Source organism: Drosophila tropicalis, unplaced genomic scaffold, assembly GCF_018151085.1.
Source record: "Drosophila tropicalis isolate 14030-0801.00 unplaced genomic scaffold, ASM1815108v1 contig_443, whole genome shotgun sequence".
NCBI classification, from domain to species: domain Eukaryota; kingdom Metazoa; phylum Arthropoda; class Insecta; order Diptera; family Drosophilidae; genus Drosophila; species Drosophila tropicalis.
Window position 1 is genome coordinate 5315602 of NW_027172907.1, and position 13853 is coordinate 5329454.

General features: G+C 38.5%; 1 protein-coding gene across 10 annotated transcripts; it reads right to left on the reverse strand.

The window, feature by feature from the left end:
* Positions 1 to 1058: 1058 nt before the first annotated feature.
* On the reverse strand, positions 1059 to 13414 carry lqf (epsin homolog lqf). Of its 10 annotated transcripts, none has more exons than XM_068286319.1 (11): positions 12932 to 13414; positions 7704 to 7961; positions 6915 to 7003; positions 6186 to 6844; positions 5448 to 6123; positions 5292 to 5385; positions 4935 to 5215; positions 4764 to 4859; positions 3833 to 4462; positions 2991 to 3046; positions 1059 to 2636 (listed from the first exon to the last, which is right to left on the reverse strand). In XM_068286319.1, coding segments are annotated over exons 2-10 (2556 nt in total). In that variant the 5' UTR covers positions 7705 to 7961; positions 12932 to 13414; the 3' UTR covers positions 1059 to 2636; positions 2991 to 3016. The 10 variants fall into 10 exon arrangements, with proteins under 10 accessions (XP_068142420.1, XP_068142419.1, XP_068142416.1 ...); XM_068286318.1 differs by having other exon boundaries at positions 1059 to 2639; XM_068286315.1 differs by lacking the exon at positions 2991 to 3046 and having other exon boundaries at positions 1059 to 2639; positions 12932 to 13196; positions 13288 to 13410.
* Between the last annotated feature and the right edge of the window lie 439 nt (positions 13415 to 13853).

Sequence of the window (13853 nt, forward strand, 5' to 3'; positions counted from 1 at the left end):
AAATTTATCCAGAGAGCAAATTGAAAGCATTTTTTGAGAAGGAGAAGACACATTAACATCCTTGTTTTTTGTGTTACACAATCTTAAGATATTTTCCCAAGCCATCCAACACACTCACACACACAGACACACAGAGAGAGAGAGAGAGAGAGACTAGACAAACGATGAAAAATGGCAAGGCAAACGATAAACTTCCACTGCAAGCGCATTGGAGCACAAGTAGACGGCAAATTTGTGTAAATTATGTATTTGTGCATTTTGATTTCATTTAAACGAAGTTTCCTGATGGCCCCCAGCGCATGTCAAATATCAAAAACCGAAACGCGACTGGCAGCTGCTTGCGCAACATATCCACATCCACATCCACATTCATATCCTCTCATCCCAGCCCCATCTCAATGATCCCATCATCATCCCCATCTCAGCTGGTTGCCGAAAAATATCACCAATGCCATATGCCATATGCCATATGCAGTGGGCGTGCTCCGTTAATGTTAAACTCTGGCGGCCCCTGAAATTAACATAATCGTGCTGCCGTCCTCCATCTCTCAGTTGTTCCAACAAAGTGTTGAATGCTGTTGTTGCTGCTGCCGCCGCCGCCTGTCAAGTGATGCCTGCTGCCAGGCATTGGCACACTCAACACTCGAGACTCATTCGCATGCCAGGCGGAGCTCCTGCCGGTCCCACTGCTGTGTGGTGGGTGGGTGATGCTGCTGCTGCTGGTGGTGGTGGTGGTTAGCACTTTGGTTGTGCAATGCGGGGCATTCCATATCGTTTGACTTTTACATTGATTTTGCATCCAACACTCTTTTGTTTGTTTACGTTTTCGTGTTAAAATAAAATTTTTAATAATATATGAAAATATGCTTCAAAAATTTGCATTTATCAAGTGTATATATGTTTTGTTTCCCTACATTTATATGGATTTATATATACCATATACATATGTAAGTGTTATCAGCGTGTTTATGTGTGTGTGTGTGTGTGTTTAGCTAATTGTGTAAATCTCTTAAGCATGTATCATCATATACACAAATATATATGTATGTCTGTATATATATATATATATATTATGTATGTATGTATATTTTGTTATCATTAAATTATGCTTATACAATTGTTTACGTATTCTAACCTAAATGTATACCATTCTGTTTCTTCTTCTTTCTTTGGAATCCTTTTCCTCAATGTACAGTTAAGTGCGATTTGAATATATCCATACTCAACTGAACATTGAACAAACGAATTCTCTTGCTAGACAATATTATTTTTCACTTTTTTCATTAATTATTAATCGTTTTTATCTTCATCATCATCATCTTGTAAAATTGAATCTAGTTGACATAATAAAATATGTTTCAACAGCGCAAAAAAAAATATATATATAAAGTAAATGTAAAAAAAACACTACAAATATGTATAGAAGAGGAAGAGAAAAAAAACCACTAAGGAAATATCAAGAAAATATGTGTTTAAATAGTTGATTTCTTGTTTGTTGTTGCCACACGCACATAATATATATATAAATGTTAGCAAAAAAAAAAAAAAAGTATATATATATATATATTTATGTGTATAGTAATGATAATTGAAAGCTATTATTAAATATAAATAGATATTTTACAATTACAAGCACATACAAATAGATATTTGCTCAAGTTTTTTTTTGCTTTTCCTTTTTGTTTCTTTCTTTCTTTCTTTTTTTTTTCGTTTTGTTTTGTTCTTGTTCAATCTTTTGTTGTTGTTGTTGTTGCTGTTTTAGTTACACCAATGCAAAAATTTAAAGCTATATATATAACAATTTTATCATTTTTTTGTTGTTTTTTTGTTTTTGTTGTGGTTTTTCATTCTTTTTCCGTAGGCCCAGTTGCATTATTGATTTGTTGTGTGTTGTTGTTGTTTTCTTTTGTTTGTTTGTTTTTTTTTTTTTTTTTTTGGATAAGACACAGACTAAACGGCAAGCGACACACAAAATCAAATGAAAAGTTTAAATCAATATTCACAATTCATTTAAATTTATAATCGTGGATAAATCCATGTATAAATAAATAAATCATAGCTGTTGCATTTCTGGTTGACTTGTTGTTGCTGTTGTTGTTGTTGTGGTGGCATGGTGGTGGTGCTGGTGGTGCGGATGGCAGTGTGGGCATTGGTGCTGCAACTTTCTTCTGTTATTTCTATTTTGCCTTCTGCCCCTGTTCCCTAATCTTGTCCTGCTGTATACACAACAACACGACTCACATATTTTACAGTTTAATAATACTTGCTTACACATTATTTTATTTTTAAATTTAATCATATTTTCTCTTGAAATTTGCCTTCGTTATTATTATTGTTGTTGTTGCTTGCTAGGTTAGATGATATTGCAGCACTGGATACCCACAACAAGCACCTACTCCTATTCCTCCTCTCCTCCACATCATCATCCTTGCCTTGCCACATGTGACCCATGCCTATGCGTGTGTTGGTTGTTGTTGGTTGCCGTTTTAGTTGCTGTTTGCTGTCGTTGTTGGTACTCTTCTTCTTCATTGTCCCGCGTTTTGTGTGTGTGTCTCTGTCTCTCTCTAGTTTATTGTTTATGACAAAAATGGATTTGTTGCTGCTGCTTCTGGCTGGATCCAAGGCATATTGTTGTTCTGCTGCAATAGTTTATTTGGGGAGAACAGAAAATACGAATTAGAATGGTTGTCTCTCTTTCATTTCAGCATCGATCGATGATGATCAATGAAAAGGTGGTTTTGTTTGGTATTGGCCAACTAATAGCTACATGCAGATAGATAGATATACCACAAACTACTTTAGCAAATTGGTTAATGCACATATGTAAACTAAACTACTGACTGGCCCCAAAAATGGGTGCATTAGTCGTCGAATAGGAGAGTGAGTGAGTTGAATGTGTTAAATAGTGTTGTTAGTTCAGAGATATATGTTTGTTTGTATGTGTAGAGATAGAAAGGCAGAGCATGCACACATTCGAAAAAACAGTTTACCCATTTGCAATAATTTGCTTATTGTTTTATTTAAGCGTCCAAGCCTCCATTGTTGGCTACAATTAGAAAACGATTATGATCAACTAGAAGAGGCTGCTTCTTGTTTTTTGGAGTTATTTTTTGTATGTTATCAAAGTTGTATGTACAGTGTTGGAAGCAGGGAATGAAATCAAACGCAAATCACAAGATATTGATTGATGATTGATTTCGTTCCCCTCTGCCAAATAGAAAAAAGAGCAAAAGCAAATATGTTTGTATCTTTAGGGCGTTTATGTAAGTTGCTTAGGGAAAACTGAAAAACAAATTCTTCAAAAAAAAAAACAAGCAAATCAACAACAACAAAATAGATAAACAACGAAAAGAAAAACAACAAACAAAAGATATCAACTGGAAGCCATAAAACGAAAATTCGGCAAACCGAAATTAAATATACTCTTGCAGTATCATGAAGGACAAAAAACCAAAGAGTCTTCCTCTATAACATAAATTACTCTTTGAAAATATATCTTTAAATCAAACTGAAGCATCAGAAATAGAAGGAAACAACAGACATAGACAACTGAGTTGGAGACACTGAGTTAAACTCAGGGTAAGATCTTGGTGTCGAAATCTGATTGACTGAGAAATAATTCCAGATAATTGATTGGGAAGACTCTGACTGATTGGCAAGCAGGTTTTTCCGTAGGGAAAGCAGACAAAGAGCCCCATATCTTCCCCCTGCAAGGGTATCATTCCCTCCCGCTGTATACAACTAAGCAGAAGCCTTCTAGCACATTTCAAGACAACTTCAACAGCAATTTCTAACGATGCCCTTCTGGGCGTTTGGATGGCAGGCGACTCACTTCCAACTTGCAATGATGATCGACGGCGTTGGTATTTATATTGTTGGTATTCGAATATCCCTCAAAGCCCAATGGCGATATGGTTATGCCCGGAGTTTCAGCTAATGAATCGGAGAGGGCGCTACTGTAGCTGGACACATAGCTTGAATAGATTCCAGATGAGCCATAGTTGTTGTTGTTGTTATGGTTATTGTATTGATATTGATGATGATCAGCAGTAGCAGCTAAAACTGGAGCACTTGCTGTGGGACTATTGAAATAAGGACGCTGCTGCTGCTGCTGCTGTTGCTGCATCTGCTGAGGATAATGAGTCGCTTCGCTAAATATCTCCATATTGCGTATGCTATCAATGCCAGGACTTGGACTGCTATAGTCGATTAACGAACCACCGTAGGAATTGTTGTCATTGTTGTTGTAGGGATTACTGTAAACCTGCATATTGGTCTGTGAATGGGGAAGATGGACAGGATGGATAGGTTTGCCAGGATTACTGAATGCATTTAGCATCTGAAATTCCTCAAGCGATTGAAGTTTCGGAGCCGGCGGGGGAGGAGGAGGAGGGGCTGCCATTGTTGCCGCCGCCATGCCCAAATTCAGGCTAGTGGGTCGCACTGGTGGCGGCAACTTGGCCTGCGGGATGCAACATGCAACAGTTTTGGGTCACAATAAAAGTTACAAGAGAGGAACAGAAAGAGAGAGAGAGAGAGAGAGAGAGACAGAATGAAGCATAATAGAACCAAAATGCAAAGGAAAATGATGATTAAGAAACAAAATGTTTGAATACATTAAAGCAGAAATAATGGAAATTAGAGAAATTAAAGAGAGAAAGATAACCTCAAGAAAATAATGGCTACAAGTTGTAAGAAAACAAATCCCTATAACCTAAAAAACGCTCCTCGCACAATTCAAATCAGCAGCAGAGACAACTTACCTGAGAGGCGGCACCACTCATAACCGGCGCCCAAGGATCTTTATTCATATTGACTGCAAAAGGTGGTTGTTGTTTCAGTTGATTAATGGACGGCACCTGATGAGAAGCGGGAGGGGAAAATTATTATCATTTGGATTCTCATGTATTCCACGGCTCGAGGATGGCTCTTACGGCTGGTTGCTGTTGCTGGAATAGATTCGTTTTGGGTGGCATCACGTTATCACTGAAGGGATTGTAGGCTGGCGCATTGGCTGATTGTGTTTGCGGGGCAATAGGTTTAATCAAATTATCCAGATTAACCAGCGCCGAATTCTCGCCAAGGAACGAATGTGCATCTTTCAGTGGTTTCTTTGCTGTGGCTCCAGTGGAAGGATGAACAGAACTGCCGCTACTGCTGCCGATGCCGTTGCCATAATTTGCAGATAATGGATCCATATCGTCGAGCAGAGAGGCTAAAAGAACCAGAGATAGAGAGAGAGAGAGCGTTAGACTATGTGGATAATTGGAGGGAATCGTTTTGTATCCAACCATTATTGTTATTGGAGGCATTGGAATTTCCCAGTTCGGAGCTTTTGTTGCGATTGGTAATTAAATCGAATTCATCAAAGTCCGGTGATTGTTTCTGCAAGACCAAAGTTGGGATAATCATTTAAGTTGAATGGGAAGGAGGTAGTAGTATGGTACCTTAACAGCTCCTGTGCCACCCAGCGACTTCCAGGGATCATCAGCCGCTGAGGAACTTGCCTGAGTGGCCGCTCCTGACGCCCAGGGATCCGCTGATGTGGCTTGAGCTGGCGCCGATGCTTGCTCTGCCAGCCAAGGATCGGCAGTCGTGCTGCCATTATTCGTGGTCACTGGAGCTGCAGCCAAGGCACTGACAGCTGTGGATTTCGTCAGCCAGGCATCAATGGGGGCCGCCGCCGCCGCTGCTCCGACTCCTGGAGTAGCTCCCCGGCCGTTTTGATTCGCATTGCCATTGGTCTGCAACCAGCCCTCGTTTGATGAACCGGAGGCCACGGAAGGTGATTGTGTACGCATGCCCCAGGCATCGTTGGAGGGAGCAGAGCTTATTGGCACACCAGCACCCATTATGGTACGCGGAGCAGCTGACGGATGCCAGGGATCTACTTGGGCCGACGCGGCATTGCCACCCGCCCACGGGTCTGAGAGTTGACTAGGCGCTCGCGGTGCCGGCGTTGCCCATGGATCTACAACGGGTGGTGGGGCGCCGCCAGCAGCGCCCAGAGGTGGACCCGAGATACTTGTGGCGCCCAATGAAATGTCCAGCAGATCTAGCAGATGACTCTGCTGTGGCTCCTCCTTCTTCTGAGGACCAGCAATGGGCCGCCCACTGTCATCCCTTAAGAAAGAAAAGTTCTGTTTAAGTCGATGCATTTAAGAGGATATCAATTTTGCACTCACTTGAAGTCCTGCTCACTCTGGCTAAGGGCCAACTGCAATCGCACATCATCGCTCCGCCGCTTGGCCTCTTCCTGCTCGGCTTCTTCTCGTGACATAGCCATGGCCAGTTGCAACTGTAATTCCTCCTCGCCAGCCGTTTGTGGCCTAACCATTTCCAGTTCCGACAGGGATTTTGGCGGTTCCTCCTGCCATCCCGGCGGCATGTCCCTTTGCGATGGCCCATCAATATAGCCATCACTGCCAAATCCACTTGGATGCTGAGCAAAACGCTCCTTGGCTTTCAGTGCCTTGACACGTTCGTTCTTCAGCCGCTCGTCGTCTTTGAGCAGGTTCACCAGCTGCTTTGCCTTCTCCCGCACATGCGTGCCCTGATCCTTGCCCTCCTCAAAGTAGACGAATTCGCGCAGTGTTTGTATGGCAAAAATGTTCTCCTTGCATTGCTGAGCGACTTTCTCGGTACCCGTTTTAATCAAATACTCTAACAGGATGAGTGCCTTATAGACATGTCGCCAGTTCTTGCCATGATCGTTCAGGCGCTTCCATATCATTTGCATTATCTCCGAGAAGGCAACCACATTGTACGTCAAATCGGCTATCTCCGCCATAATGGTGGCCGAAGGACCCCATGGATCATTTGAGGTAGCTTCGCGTACCTTAACCTAAACAGAGAGAAAGAGAGAGAGAGAATATAGTCGAATCGATACCCAAATTAGAGCCTCATCTACTCACCTGTGCATCGGAGTAGTTATGCGCAAGGTTCTTGATGTTTCTGCGTAGTCCGGCAACATTGACCTGCATATCGTCCTTTTGCTTTCTCACTGTGTGACGAAAAGAATAAAAGAGGACTTTAACATGTCTGCCAAAAATGCTTGAAATTAAGGTTTTCGGGAGGAAATTTGGACCAGGACCAAAAGGAAACAGGTTGTAGCTAGTATTTATGCGTTGTTCTTGACTTTTGTTTAAAATGTTTTTTGTTCTTTTTAAATCTGAGCTTGGAGAAAAAATTTTAGGTGTGATAAAATTTTGGATTTTGGGCAAATAAGTATTGGAAAAATCTTTTTGTCTATTGGTAATAATTATTTTTGTTTTCTTTTTTTTTATTTTTTGCTTGTTGAAATAAATTTCGGGTTTGCTTTATGTAGGACTAACTGAGTGTGGGATTGGGGAGAGGGGAGGAGTTTAGGAAAAGATTTATGCATTATATGTCAGGCTACAAAATCAGAACAGAAAAACAAACACGACAACACAAAAGGAAGTCCAATTAAGTTAAAATATATATACTTATATATAATGTATATATAGATGCATGATGTGTTATATACCATAAATTTCAACATAAAAATCAAATTAGGCTTTTCTTTTTAACTACATAAGTATCTAATTATTTATGTGTGGATGTAATATTATTTTTATTATTCTTGTTTAGCGTTTCTTAGTGTACAAAGAAAAAAAAAAAAAAGAAAAGAGAAAGATAAAAGAATATTTATATGAAAATTGTGATTAAACATTGAGACTTACTCTTTATTGTATTGTTTTCTTAATTTTTTATTCTGTAGTTTTTGTTTTTTGACTTTGCTTTTACTTTGCTATGGTTTTGCTTTTTGTTTTTGTTCAATTTTGTTATCGAAACTTGAGAACTTTTTGGATTTTGGGTTTTGGTTTTTGCGTTTTGCGTTTGCTTTTGCTTTTCTGAGTTTGCTAGAGATTCTGTTTTAGCTTTTTGTTTTCGTTTTTTGTTTTTATTATTATTTTGCTGTATAAGTGCTCCAAAGCAAGCTAAGAGTATGAGATACAAGATAAATACAATCAAAATACATAGTATAAGAAAATATTACATATAGATTAAAGTATATATTGAATATATACAGTGGATATGTACATATATCTGTATATATATATACATAGTTTGTTAGACACACAGACACACACACACACACACAGAGGGGGGAAACTTAATAATTCTAGCAACTTGCTTTAATAACAAATAGAAATTAAAACTTTAAAATTTGAAACTATAATCGTTAGCCTCTCTCTCTCTCCCTCTCTCTCTGTCTCTTTCTTTTCTTGGATGAAACTATTTGTTGTTTTTTTTAAATTATTTTTATTGTTATTAGCCACTTCTGCCTTTAGAGGCGGAACCGCACCAGGCCAGTCCAGGGACTAAATAGAAAAAATAATTCAATTTGCGGTCAAACAAAATGTGCAACAAAACGTAACAAACAAACAAAAAAAAAAACAAATAAACGGAAAGAGAAATCAATAATAGAGAATAACGACTAAGCAAATACTCTTTCTAAATGAAACTGAGGAAACTAGAAAATATTTAATAACATATTTTAATTTAAATCAATTATTTTAGATGCTCTCAGAGACAGAAAGAAATGGAGAGAGAGAGAGTTAGCTAGAAAGTAAGTATGTGTGTGGGTGAGTGTATGTGTGTGTGTGGATATTATACAAATATTAATATAATTTTTGTGCAGACAACAAGTCAAATTTACAAATTCCCTCTGCCTATTATTCAATTCCCCCTCCAAATTGAAAGTAAATTTCAGACCCTCCGAAAAAATAAAACCAAGTTGTATATGGAAATCAGGAGAAAAACTGCAATAGCTTTCCTAGCGTGTCAATTGGGGTTATCCTCAATAAATCTAATAGGGAATACTTGAAATTAAGATTAAATTTATGAAATTTATTATAATTTATACTTTACCAAAGTCTATAAACCCCAAACTCCATAATCAAAACACAAACTTTCAATGACCATTGAGTCTCTTGATCTATTTGACCATCTTCATCAAATATTAAAAGTGAAGGTGTAAAGGCTATAATAGTGGAAGTCTCGGTTAATATAGTCAATATGCCCCGTTTTGCTATGCAATTTGTTTGAACTTAACCCCAAAAATAGGGGAAAGAAGCCAAAGAAATGTGCGGCAGTCCAAAAAGGAATCAAAAAGACACGAAATGTGGCGCAAAGGGGAGGAATAATAGCCAAGTAAAGGGCGAGTATTCCAAGGGCCCCAGACGTTTTAGTGTCTCCTGTCTGAATATGCAAATTTTTTTTAGCAGCTTAAGTTGCATTATTCGTTAACAACAACACAAACAACAAGCAACAGCCAACCAACCGTCAAGCCAGCCAGCCAGCAACAAAATAATGGCAAATGCATTGATTTTTCTGTGAACTATTTTTAAATACTAGATAATTATAATCAAATCAAATTGATTGAATTTGTTAAACTAAACTAAAATAATAGCGAAAGTTCTTGAAACTAACAAATGATTCACAATCGGTGTGCATAAAAGTATATATGTATGTCTTTATATATATATATTTATCATGTTGTTCTACGTAGTAGCGAAATGCCCAATTTGATGAGAGAAAGAGAGATTGCAAGCTAATTCCATCAACTGATAAGATAAACACATTTCGTTTTTCCTTTATGAATTTACACACACTTTTTAAAAATATTTATATGCATTTGTTTCGTTTTTAGAACAAAAAAACAACAAAAAAAAAAAGGGCAATAAAACAGTTAATATAACTGCAAAACATTGTATTATTGTTATTGTTGTTTTAGCATAAATAAAACACACTTGACACATATTAAAATGAAGATCAAGAGAGAGAGAGGGAGTGAGAAAGAGGGAGAGGGATGGAGCTTAACCGGCAAAACACAAAACTCCAAGACTCGTAATGGAACAGCGGCTCAGACTTGTCTGAACTGAACTGTATCTCCTCTTTGCCCCCTCTCCCCACCCCCTTTATGGAGTAAATGAAAGAAAAACCCGTTTTGCGGTTACTAAGATGGGGGCAGAGAGGAGAAACAATTCATTGACCGCTTTGCTGTGCTGATCATCATAATCATTGGGCATCAAGCTCATCATCATTGTCATCGTCATCACCATGATGATGATCATCTGTTGTAGTAAATGGTCAGTCAGTGCGTGGCATTGATTTCAACCGATGGCAGGGGTAAGGGGGCTGCGAACAGGAGATTCCTACAACATTTGTTTGTTTGTTTTCATTCGGTTTACACACTCTGCTTTCTTTATCTTCATCTCCCTCTCCCCCTTTGGTTTTTGCTTTTATTTTTGCCAAAGAAGGAGACGAAATAATTCAATTAAATGTAGTCACTAAAAAACAAAAACAAAACTACGCAAATGAAGTGCAACATTCAACAAGAACAGGACCGGATTAACACTTGACAGGCGGGCGAAATTGGTTCAGACCTTCATTTTTAGATGTTTCTAGTGACCCGATTTCATCATCTCCTTTTCAAATACATGGACTCTCGCTATGATCTATACAACTAGATAAGATTCAGTTTAAAAGAGATAAGAGATAATTAGCTATCACTTACTCCCCCGTCCACTTTCAGACAGATCCGTCTCTGGTCAAGAAATTGGGGGATGTGGTGGGTGGTTCGATTGGTCGCTTGGTCACTTTTTTGTTGTGTTGGTGGTTGCTTGAACTTGAACAAATTAAATGCCAGACAGACAGAGAGTCGCAAGAGACAGAGGGAGATGGCAGCTCGGAAAATAGAGGGCAAAACCCCCCCGCTGTACAGAGGAGTAGTGAGGAGAGGAGAGGAGAGTGAGTGTCAGAGGGTTAGAGGGAGACGGTAGCTGGTGGAGCTTTCTTTGTGTTGTGCACTTGACTTTCAGCCACAACGAACAACAACGTCGGCGACATTTTTATTGCCAAAAATAAAAGCACATACTATACGACGACGGCTTGTATGTATGTACATACATACATATGTATGGATGGATACAATAACAAAATTAAGCAAAAACAAACATTGAACGAGTTGCGCGATTCACTTTGTTTCTCAAATAACCAACAACAGAGCCTTGAGGATTAGGTTCAACGAACGTGGACAAAATGAACAAACAAATTTTTTTTAGAGTTAACCGACAAACTAAACCAACTACGACGAATGCTGTTGCCAGTTTGATGTGCCTAATGAAATTGATAGATGTCGAGATTGATTTTAAATTGAATAGCAATTATTGTATATACAATACACACATATATACATAAATACTCGAAAATATTCCACACAATTCACGAGACTAATATTTACGCAGTGTATCTTTGTGTCTTTGTTGTGGCTATCTCTTTTTCTCCTTCTCTATCTCTCTCTCTCTCTCTCTCTCTCGGTAGCTAAGATATTGCCGTTTAGCATATAGATGCGAATATCATTGAATTGGCCTTAACCCTTCACAATACACAACAGTTGAGCGTGCTAGCATTGCATTAAGTCGGCTAATGTTTTGCTTAGAAGGACACACACTCTTTCTCGTTCTCTCTCTCTCTAGAGACTGTTATAACATAAAATTTACTCGTATTTACTGTCAATTCATGGTTTAATGTTTAATAACTTTAACATTTAATATACAAAGACTGTCTTGGTTGTGTATTAGGTTTTGTAGGTTCTCTATTATATGATTTTCAACCATTATTTCTGGTCTCTGATAGATAAAATAGTTTGTTAGTTAAGTCGAACAGTTCTATGTAAATTTACAAAGAAACATTGAGTTGTGATTAATTTCTATTATAAAGGTGTTTTGAAATAAATAGAAAACTGCAAACCCGGCATTTAAAAAGCATAAAAAGTTGAACATTTTCTAAAATTTTTTTAAATATTTAGGTTCGTTAAGTTGATTTTGCCCACTTTGATGACACTGACACTGGTTCCACTGTGCAACACGATCTGCTGCTACATTATGGGATCTAAAGTCTGTTGGGGGCCTTCTCCTTCTCCCTCCCTCTCTCACACACACACTCACTCTCTTTACGTCTCCCCGACCTTTGTCATATGCATTTTTATAGGTTTGTTGCATCTGTTGAGAATGCGGGCGTACAATTTGGCCTTAGTGTGTGTGTGTGAGTGGAGGTGTTTCTGCGCGCATGTATGCATGTGTGTGTATATATGTGTGTGTGTTTGCGCCAGTTGTAAGCGTGTGTGCGTGTGATAACGAGTCCGAAACGAGATTAGATTTCATTTGTGGCACACAAACTACTTGATTTACTTGTATAATCAGAACTACACACACACTCACACACAAATACACATCAGTTGTGATATTAACAGTTGAAACAGAAAAATATGCGAAAAACTTCATTCATTACTCATGGTTTTCCCTGTTCCCAACCCCTCACTTAGCTCCGCTCCCTACAAAACAACAAAACACCGATAACGACAATTTCAGACCCGCCCGCCCTCCTTTCACGCCCCCTACACAATGCTAACGTCGATGACACCCCCGCAACATAAACCAGTATTCCCAATTGACCTGGCTTGAATTTTTTTGGGCTATGACTAAGCGACCGGCTTTAGTTATCAACAACTAATGGCAAAAAAAAAAAAACACACACACACAGACACAACAACAAAACAAAAGCAAGAAATTCTTATCATTAATAGTTTGACGAATCAAATAATTTTAAAGAGAAGTGACCTTCTAGTGTGTGTTGAGGAGGGAAAAACTTGAAAACAAAAACATAAAAGCAAGAACAAAACGTACAAAATTCACACAAAAACAAAAAGGAAACAGAAAAGTGAAAACAACATTTTTATATATGTATATTATTTTAAAACAACAAAATGACCAAAATGAAAAACAACAACGAGCAAAGCCTCAAGAGAAATGTTTGTCACTGCCCGCCCACATCCACGCCCAGTTGTGCACCTACACTTGGCCGCCCACCCCCACACTACTTCACTCCCCCCTGTTATGCTCACCTGCTCCTCTATTGCAACTGCAACTTCTTTGCTTTGTTGTTGGTGTTGTTGTTGTTGTTGATGCGCTGCAGTTTGAGTGTGTGTGTGTGTGTGCTGACGTTTCTTTGAGCTGGTGTCCGTATCCGTGTGCTTGTGTGTGTGTGAGTGTATGTTTATCGGTGTGTGTGTGTGTGTTTTGTGTGTGTGTGTGTGTGGCGACGACGACGACTACTCCTCCCCAGATAGATTTCTATATATTTTTACGACTTTCTTTTCAAATGCGTTGCTGCTAGTACAGATAGAAAGATTGTTTAGTCACAAGACGATGACGACGTCAACAAACTTTAAATGGTTAAGAAATTCGTTGTTTTAATTACACTTTGCACTTAGCACGCAACAAGAAAGAACGGGAACACCAAAATGGAACACTTAATAAAATTTTTAACTTTTCTTTTCTTGTTTTGGATTGGAATTGGAGATTTTAACTTTACAGAGGTCTCATTTTAACTTAACAGTCTCACTGTGAGTTGTCGATTTCTTGTTAACATAGCAGCTCCGGAATGTCGATTAACCGATAGGTTTTGCTCCGAGAATGTCGATTAACCGATACATTTTGCTCCGATAATGTCGATTAACCGATAGGTTTTGCTCCGAGAATGTCGATTAACCGATACATTTTGCTCCGATAATGTCGATTAACCGATAGATTTTGCTCCGATAATGTCGATTTTCGATAGGTTTTTGCTCAAATTGAGCAACTAGCAAAATTAATCGATCGGCGCTTGTTAATGCGGTTATCGATTACTTTTTTTTTTTTTGAAATTGTCGTTACATTTTAGAAACTTTGAATTTGAGCAAGGATTAGAATTAGCTGAGATGGGAAGCTGATTAATTGAATTTGCAGCGAAAAAACTGACATGCTGCCAAGCTATTTTAAGGATTA

Excerpts from the sequence above, each read along its gene's own strand:
- lqf (XM_068286315.1), bottom strand. Across the intron at positions 6,124-6,185 it reads CAGAGTGAGCAGGACTTCAA|GGATGACAGTGGGCGGCCCA; the intron begins GTGAGTGCAAAA and ends TTCTTTCTTAAG. Across the intron at positions 5,216-5,291 it reads TGCCTCCAATAACAATAATG|CCTCTCTGCTCGACGATATG; the intron begins GTTGGATACAAA and ends TGGTTCTTTTAG.